The sequence below is a fragment of the Monomorium pharaonis genome, chromosome 1 (assembly GCF_013373865.1).
Source record: "Monomorium pharaonis isolate MP-MQ-018 chromosome 1, ASM1337386v2, whole genome shotgun sequence".
Lineage (NCBI taxonomy): Eukaryota > Metazoa > Arthropoda > Insecta > Hymenoptera > Formicidae > Monomorium > Monomorium pharaonis.
Window position 1 is genome coordinate 7,840,341 of NC_050467.1, and position 9,853 is coordinate 7,850,193.

Here is a 9,853-nt window from a genome sequence, read left to right on the forward strand (position 1 = left end):
TTGCATCTATGCAGCAGTTGCTGCAACAGTTGTTGCAGCAACAAAAAGAGCAACAACAACAGCAGCAGCAGCACCAAGAAGAAGTCCAACAGAAGTTGGACTTCCTTTATGGCGAGCTGCAAAAATATAAAGAGCAGCAGCAGCTGGTGCAACAACCACAGCAGCCACAGCAGTCACAGCAGTCACAGCAGCTACAGGCAAAACGTAAAGTATTTTACATTATTCGTTATTGGGATAAAAAATTATTCAATTTTAATAACGTATTTATTTATTTATTTTTAGAGAAAAAAAGAGGTGCCGGCCGCGCGCGAGCCCGCTGGCGAGCCCAGCAAGCCTTTCAAGGTATTAGCCGAGGGGGAGGTCGAGGCCAAGACAGCGGACGAGGTGGCGGCCGAGGTGCCGACCGAGGTGGCGGCCGAGGTGGCGGCAGAGGTGGCCTCACGTATAATATTCACAAATATTATAATTTTTTTTAGAATATAAAATGATATAACAAATACTTCAAATTTTTTTAAATATCCTTATATTCCTTTCATTATTCTTTTTCTTTATATATATATATAATATAAGTATTAATAAATTAAAATCTTATCTGGAACGCTAGATCTCACATCAATAAATAGATGTGTTAACAGTATCAAAGATTAAATTAAATGTGGTATAATAGGGCTACTAGCAAAGGTCCACGTAAAAAAACCTAACGCGCTATTAGTGGCACCTCATGGGTAGCGTGGAAGCCACTTAATAATTTATATCCTTATTATTTATATATCTTTTGCTAATTCGTCAGCTCTTTCTATTTTCATTTGTGTATTTAATAACTTATTACAAATTTTTATTATGATTTAAGTTACATTTTTATCATAATTAATTTATTATAATTTTAAGACAATAATTTACATTAATATTAAAAAATAAAATAATAAATAATAGAATCAATGATAGCAATGATTATAATATATATATATAATAATATATAGTGATTAAAATATATATTTTATTTTATAGTATTTGGGGAATATTATTAACGTGGTTATATATATATATATATATATATATATATATATATATATTTATTAAATATTTATTAATACATAATAAAATAAATATTATATATTAAATTGAATGCGAATGCGCCGATTATGTCGGCGCGAGTGCCGGAACCGCCCAGCGCTGAGCGCGGAGTGCGTGTCGAGTGACTTCGGAAAGTCACTCGAGGATGGAATTAGATGAGGTGGATCGTAAATAACACACTGACAGGTCAACTTAACAAATTTTATTAAATGTTTCACCTCTTACTGAACGAATACACAGAGTGCACGCTCGCGCGGAATTGAGATTGAGATTCGGACGTACGCGAAGACGACGAGGTGTGAGCGATCGGAAATCTTCCTTGCACGGTGATAGGCTGCCGAAGAGAAAAGCGCTTCGGAAATCTTGGTAAGCGTAGCGATGCACGCTTTCGCGACGGAAATCTTGCGATCGCGATCGACGGAGATCTTGTCGCGCAGCAGCCGTGCAATCACGAACGCGACGTCGTCAACCGGTTAATGAGATGGTCGTACTGTCGATATCTCTGTGTGATCTCTCAACCCACGATTGCACGCAAATTATAACACTCAATGAATAATTAATCGAAAACCAAAGCGAACTTCGACGAATTTTGACGCACTCGCGATCCCGAGATAGACAGAAAAACGCGGGATCGTGAATACTTGAAATTTAAATGAATTGCGCGAAGCGCAAATAGTGATCTTGGCGGGCGGTAGCAGGCGCAAGACTGGCTGCGGAGGAATGCTCCGGGAAGTCGGGCGCCTCCACACCATCCGATCAAACGCTTACAGTGCGTGGCGATCACTCACCACGCAGCTGATCTGCGGAGGACCACGCGATCCTCCATCAAGAGGATCACGCGGTCCTCCACCGAGGAGCATGAAGCTCAGAAACTGCGGTTCGAGACGAGCGGCTTGATATTATTGTGTCCCCGCTCGTCCGCTGCTAAATCTTGTTGACATGCTGTGAACACGCCGTCAGCAAGCGCGACGAATTCAAGGGACGGAAAATTTTAAAGGAAAATCAAATCCCGAACATAAATTATACGTTATTACACGCACAAATACATTTTTTTTTATTCATCATATTATTTATTATTTAATTTTTTAGTACTAATGTAATTTGTGTGTGTAATAATGTATAATTTAATTTATATATATATATATATATGTATATAATATTTTATATATATATATGTATATACACACGTATACATCGTCAAGTGTCAACTCGTGGCGAAGGAAATTCGCCGTCGGGCTATCGAGAAATATTCAGCGCGCGAGAGAGAAGAGTCTGTCTCATACGAGCCGAACGCTCTCGACGGTAGCCGAGACCTGCCGAGAATGTCGAGACGTTGCAGCGTGCTCAAGCGGTTTGAGCGCATGTGCGGTCGTGTCGCTAGAGTTACTAGCTATCCCCTCCCCATGCGACCGTCGTGCTACCGGGGCCGCAATCTGCGATCGCTGGCATTACGCCGACACCGATCGCACGCACCGCCGCCACAGCCAATCAGGGCACCGCACCGATCACGCGCAGGCACACGAGCGCATACCGCGACATCGTCGCCAGCACACGACACACGGACACCTCGCATCTCGAGGCCGCACATTGTAAATAGTAGCTTAGGGCATTGTACATATTAGCGTAGGTTTATTATTACTTAATAAATCATAGTATTAGACCGAATACACTGTCTTCTCACTTATTTGAGCCCGCCGCCCGGACTCTAAATTCCGCGGCTATCCGCAGCCAATAAGCACACAGGATTCACGGTTACAAAATGGCGCCCGAACAGGGACTTGAATAAGTGGGAATACAAACCGCCGCGATGAAACCCGTCGTGGGTGAAATAAAGATCAACGTCGAGAAATACGAAGACACAGCGGCCGAAGACAGCAGCGAGGACGACCTCGAGACCGTCCGAGGGAGAACCCCCTGCTCACGACGACGAAGGACCATCTCGGACACGACAGCCCTCTTCGACACCGTCCGCAAGTGGGGCGTACAATTCGATGGCAAGGATGGGGTTGCCTTCTTGGAACGCCTTGAGGACCTCCGGATAAGCTACGCGTTGACACATGCACAGCTACAGCGATGCCTGCCGCTACTATTTAAAGACCGGGCATTTCAAAGGTGGCCCATCCTGTCCAGTCATCCCGCAACAACCGGGATGACTAGACAGGATGGGCCACCTTTGAGCAGAGTTTCCGGCAGTACTTCGCGCCTCCCAAGACACGGTTCGAGCTTGAGGCCAAGATCGCCCGCCGTACGCAAGGGCCGAACGAAACAGCACGGGAGTTTGTGACGGCACTGCAAACGCTCATGCGAAGATACGGACGCATGCAGCCGGAGGATAAACTCGAGCGAATATATCACAACTTGCGACCGGAGTACCATCTTTACATCCAGAGGACCGACTTCGCCGACCTCGCGAGGATGCTGCAACTTGCGGACGATTACGAGCGTGCCCGCCAGTACGAGCGAAGCTACCAAGCGCCGGAAAAGCCAAAGGATAAGGCGAAGGCCTCCGCCGCTACCATCGCTCCCGCCTACGACTCCCGCGAATGCTGCTGGGGCTGCGGCCAGCGCGGACATACCCGCCGGTTTTGCAAACAACCACCGAAGCTATTTTGCTCCCAGTGCGGCAAGGAAGAAGTGCTGACCCGCAACTGTCATGGCACCCCGGGAAACGCCAAGCAGGCCGAGGGAACAGAGGGGGTCCCCCGGTCTGCCATCGCGGACGCCAGCACATAAGAAGCCAGCTACCGAGCATCAATCCCCGCAACACACCGACCGACCCACGACCACAGGGGACCATAGAGATCGCTGGCCGCAAGTACACCGCCTTACTGGACTGCGGGGCCGTTTTGTCCTATCTAGCACCGGATACCGCCGAGCAAATACGACCGTACGCCCGAATACGACCAATCTCCGCTGTTGTACACCTGGCCGATGGCCGAACCAGCACGATCAAGGAAGAGCTACACGTACAGGTTCGAATAGGCCGCTACCGTGGGTGGCATACATTTCACGTGCTGCCGAGTTTGACCTTCGCCGTCATAGCCGGGATACACTTGCTCCGCAAGGCCGGCTTCCGATGGAACCTACCAGAGATCGCGGCCTTATCACCGAACAACGAGGTGATCACCGGGCTTGCCCCCTGCACGCCCGCACAACAACGAGAGCTCGAAGCCCTCCTAGGGGAATACCTACCAAAATTCGAGCAACTGCGCGGCACCACACCGCTCACCAAACACCGCATACGATTACGCGAGGGACAGGAGCCGATCCGAAAGAGGTACCGAACCTTCAACCTTGCTATGCAGCACATCGTGGACCAAGAGATCGACACCATGCTAAGGGAAGTACACATCAAACCAACCAGCAGCCCGTGGAACTCCGGAGTCGTCCTAGCGAAGCAGAAGGATGGGAGATACCGTTTTTGCATAGACTTCCGGGAGATCAACGAAGTCACCGAGAGAGACGCCTATCCGCTCCCGCCGGTCCAACACATACTCGACCAGCTCCGGGAAGCCCGGTTCCTGTCCACCATCGATCTAAAGAACGGATACTGGCAGGTCTCATTCCAACCCGCAAGCCGGCCAATGACCGCCTTCGCCATCCCGGGCAGAGGACAGTTTCAATTTACCGTGATGCCCTTCAGGTTACACGCCGCTCCGGCCATCTTCCAACGACTGCTCGACCGCGTCATCGGGCCGGACATGGAGCCACGCGCCTTCGCTTACCTGGCATAGTCTTGGGGAAAACATTTGAAGAACATCTACAGAATCTGCGAGAGGTGCTACAGCGGCTACTAAGGGCCAACCTCAAGATCAACCCCGACAAGTGCCACTTCGCATGCACCAGCCTCAAGTACCTGGGCCACGTCGTCGACAGAGAAAGGCTGAGAACTAACCCTGAAAAAGTGAGAGCCATCATGGACATCCCGCCACCCACCTCCCTACCGGCTCTCCGAAGATTTTTAGGGATGACATCGTGGTACCGTCGCTTCATACCGCAAATCGCCACGACCACAGCACCGCTGAACGACCTGCTCCGGAAAGGCAAACGGTGGGAATGGTCGACTCCACAGCAACAGGCGTTCGAGAAAGTAAGGAACTGCCTGGCCACCGCCCCAGTGCTGCAGTGCCCAGACTTCTCAGTACCATTCGTCCTACAAACCGACGCCAGCGATGCCGGACTAGGAGCAGTCCTCACGCAAAACATTCAGGAAGAGGAACGAGTCATAGCCTACGCCAGCCGAGCCCTCCGACTGGCCGAAAAGCATTACTCAGCTACCGAGAAGGAATGCCTCACCGTCGTATAGGGAATCGAGAAGATGCGGCCATACCTGAAAGGCTACAAGTTCAAGGTGATCACCGACCACTTCTCACTCAGATGGCTGCGCTCTCTGGACAACCCGACCGGCCGCCTAGCCTGCTGGGCCGTGGCACTACAGCAGCACGACTTCACCGTTGAGTACCGGAAGGGAGCCCTCAACCATGTGCCGGACGCTCTGTCGCGCGAGCCCCTTGAGGAGGGGGGGGAAGAAGAGACAAACACCGACGGACAGGACCTAGCAACCATCTTGCCCTGCAAATGGCACCAACGGATACTACAGGCCGTGCAAGAGGACTTGCGCAGGTATCCGGACTACCGAGTGCAAAACGACCGCCTATACCGCCATTTCCACGAACGCCACTCGACCGACGAGGACACCGAAGCGTCTGCCTAGAAGCTGTGCCTACCGCTACCGCTAAGAGAAGAGGCACTAAGGGAGTGCCACAACGCCACCACCGCAGGACATCTAGGAATAACGAAAACCCTCGCTCGACTGGCGCAGCGATACTACTGGCCGGGGATGTTTTGACAAGCCACCAATTACGTACGGCAATGTACGAACTGCCGGGAACATAAGCCCGTACAACGACAAACGGCCGGGCTCCTACACCACGCCACTGTAGACGCTCCGAACATGGTCATCGCCGTCGACTTGATAGGGCCACTGCCGAGATCATCCGAGGGCCACACATGGATACTGATCTGCCAAGACGTATTTACGAAGTGGATCACCACCAGACCCTTACGACAAGCCATCACTTCCGCCGTCACACGAGCCGTCGAACGGGACATCGTATTGCAACATGGATGCCCGAAGAGGGTCATCACGGACAATGGACGGCAGTTCGAGAGCCGCGAGTTCCGCGACATGATTGCCCGAGCCGGAATTGAGAATCGGAAAACACCGCCATACTCGCCCCAGTGCAATCCTGTCGAACGAGCCAACAGGACGTTGAAGACGATGATCGCGCAGTTCATTGGCCAGGACCACCGCCAATGGGATCGACACCTGCCACAGTTGACGTTCGCCGCCAATACCGCCATCCACGAAAGCACTGGATACACACCAGCAATGTTGACGTATGGACGAGAACTTAGCGCGCCCGGCACACTACGAGCAAGGAACGGACAAACTCTGGGTGACGCACCGATTGATTGGCCCGCCGCGCGGATCCGGCAGATTCAAAAAATGCGCGAACAATTCGAGATCGCCACCCGCCGGCAAGACAAAGCTACAGCAAAACAGGCACGGTATTACAATCTGCGAAGACGTGACTGGAGGCCGGACATAGGGCACCCGTCTACCGCCGGGAACACCCGCTGTCGAACGCCCAAGAACATTTTGCGGGCAAGCTAGCGCCTCGCTACTCGGGGCCAGGCCTGCCAGATTTCCAGATCTGGTACCACGTTTTGACTGCGGAGGCGGTAACTTATACCACAAGAGGTTGAGAGTTGACACAGCCAGGTTTTAGATGTCCTTCAGCGCCCTCATGATATTAACGACGTGGACATGTACTACGTAACCAACGTTAAGGCCAGGGAGTAACGCGTATCTGTATAATGTTGATTTCGTTCCGTGCTATTGTGAACGAAATGTCCGATAACACCATAGACCTTATAGATATGGACTGGCAATACCAAGCGAAATCGTGTCCATACTTCTCTCTCTAAAGAGTCCGGAAATATGTTTTGCGCATGCTTGTACATATTATACATTGAAATCCAATGATTGGATACGTTTTGGTCACGTGTTTTAATCTATGTGTGTGTATATATATATACATATGTATGCATGTGTGCTGACATGCACGATAGTTATTTCCGGTAACTTTAGAGAAAGAAGTACTAAAAAGTCTGTTTCTTTCTTGCACCTCTTCTGGATACCGTTTTCTATACACAAACTGTAGGCAATTGCCGGTTCATATCTATAAGGTCTATGGATAACACAAAGTTATTATACAAAATAATTTAGAAGATCCATGATCGGATCGATTCTTGCACGCTTTTATTGTCAGCTTGTTCGATTTTATTATTGTCTCGCTCGTTTACATATAATTACGTTATAAGACCGGTATATTTTTAACATAGAAATCAAATAAATTTAATAGTTTTTAATACATCAAATGTGTGTGTGCGCGTGCGCGCGTGCGTACGTGCGTGCGTGTGTGTGTGACACACTTGATGTATTGAAAAATAAGGAATTTGTATACAACAGTAGAAATTTCTAAATAAAGTATATCGGTTTTATAATATAATTATTATGTAGAAACGAGCAAATCAATAATAGGATTGACCGAGATAATAATAGCGTGCAAAAACCAATCCAATCATGGATTTTCAAGATTATTTTGCATAATAACTTTGTGTTATCGCACGAACATTTCGTTCACAATAGCACAGAATGAAACCAACATTATACACATACGCGTTACTCCCTGGCTTTAACGTAAACATTGGTTACGTAGTACATGTCCACGTCGTTGATGTCATGAGAGCGCTGAAGGGTACCTAAAACATGACTGTGTCGACTCTTAATCTTTTCTAGTATATGCTGGTACCGAATCTGAAAATTTGGCAGGCCTGCTCGGGGCCATTCACCGTTGACAAACACATCTCCCCAGTCATCGTCCGCCTGCGTGATCAAAGTAATAGGATCATCGGGACCGCACATGTCAAAGATTTAAAGGACGCCGAAACAAGACATGACCGGGAGAGTATATAAGGCGCGACGGGTTACGAAGAAAAAACAGTCGACATGGGAAAGCATAGGAGCACCATCCGAGAACGCCTCACACGCGCCATCACCGGACCACCGCGCATCCCGGTGAGCAATCGGCCTTTCGAGGCAACGGCGCGTCCAAAGCCGCCAGACGACCAGGCAGCCAACCAGCCAACCGCCGCCGTCCAGGAAGCATCCGCGCCGACGACGCCCGCAGCCCGACGACCGCCGATCATCCGCCAGCGGACCACCCGCTCGCGACAAGAGCGACTGTACGAGACGGCCCCCTCCAGCGCAACCACCGCCCGTCAAGCCACACTTCTGGCCATCTTCGGGTCCACCCTCTCGGATCTCGACGACGATGATGACGATGACAACGGCCGCGAGAGAACCGCCGAGCGCACCGCAGCCGCGCCTGAGTCCATGCCGGACATAGCGTCGCTGACAATCGCGGGGCCCAGCGCGGCGCCACCAGGGACGGCCCCATCGGCACCGCCGCCCGCGACGCTGCCGACGCCGACGCCAACACCACTGCCCACACCACCGCCAACACCGCTGCCGATGACGCCCGCACCACCGTCGACACAGCCAGCACTTCTGCCGATGACGCCAGCGCCGCTACCGACGCCGCCAGCTCCACTACCAACTCCGAGGTATTTTACCGGACCCCCGCCGCCGGAGATCACCCCAGCAACGTCACCGCCGCCCGGACCACCGATCCCGCTAGCCGTCGCCATCCCGGAGGAGCCCTTCCCTGAGGACGCCCTCCGAACCGTGCCGTGGGACCGCATCCGCCCGGGGCAACGATATCGCCACCACATGCACGGACGTAAGATTATTGTTTGGCGCCGCCGCGACGGTTCATGGTTCCTAAAATAAAGTTCTTGTTTGTATATAAGGACAGGGTCTGCCGAGGGGGAGGTGTAACGAGCCGCTACCGCTAGAACGGAGGCCGTTACCCCTACCTCGCTCGCTCTCTCTGCTTTTCTCTGCTTCCCTCACCACTGGGTGGAGGGTATATAAACCCTCCACTCGCGACGAGAGCCAGAGCTTCCCCGGTCCGCGCACTGAGCAGACCGAGCCTCCTGGTGAAGTGAGCCAGGCTTCCTAGCGCGCACATTGAGCGCCGTAACCTAACACTTGATCCTTCCCGGCACGCAGTGAGTGCCTTCCTAACCGCGTACCGAGCGGTAACTCACCGACACGATCCGTACCCGAGCTCTCGGCCGCGCACTGAGCGGTCGCCGTCGTTCCGACCCGGCGACTCCGCAGTGAGGAGGAACCGGCTCCGCGACTTGTCACCACGCGTGGTGACAACAACGCCATCGATCGATCAGCTGATGCGCCGAGCAGCTGATACCGGGCACCGTGCCGACGACCGCGCCGATTCACAACGCCGCTAGCGTCAGGCCTTAGGGCCACAGCGTGCCACCGCACCGCTGCCGCCGATACCGCACCCGCCGCCAATCGCCGCGCCGACCGACCGGCGCGCACGCCGCCGTAGCCAACCGAGGCATTACGCCGACACCGATCGCACGCACCGCCGCCACAGCCAATCAGAGCACCGCACCGATCACGCGCAGGCACACAAGCGCATACCGCGACATAGTCGCCAGCACACGACACACGGACATCTCGCATCTCGAGGCCGCACATTGTAAATAGTAGCTTAGGGCATTGTACATATTAGCGTAGGTTTATTATTACTTAATAAATCATAGTATTAGAATACACCGTCTT

The 9,853-nt window shown here is 51.7% G+C and overlaps 1 protein-coding gene across 1 annotated transcript; it reads left to right on the forward strand.

The window, feature by feature from the left end:
* The first annotated feature begins 8,149 nt into the window (after nucleotides 1–8,149).
* Nucleotides 8,150–8,992, forward strand: LOC118644868 (vegetative cell wall protein gp1-like). Its single transcript, XM_036284594.1, has one exon. It carries the CDS (start codon nucleotides 8,150–8,152, stop codon nucleotides 8,990–8,992), a length of 843 nt encoding a protein of 280 aa, XP_036140487.1.
* Nucleotides 8,993–9,853: the final 861 nt, after the last annotated feature.

Bases quoted from the DNA above. Each gene is read 5' to 3' on its own strand.
- LOC118644868 (XM_036284594.1), top strand. From the start codon at position 8,150: ATGGGAAAGCATAGGAGCACCATCCGAGAACGCCTCACACGCGCCATC.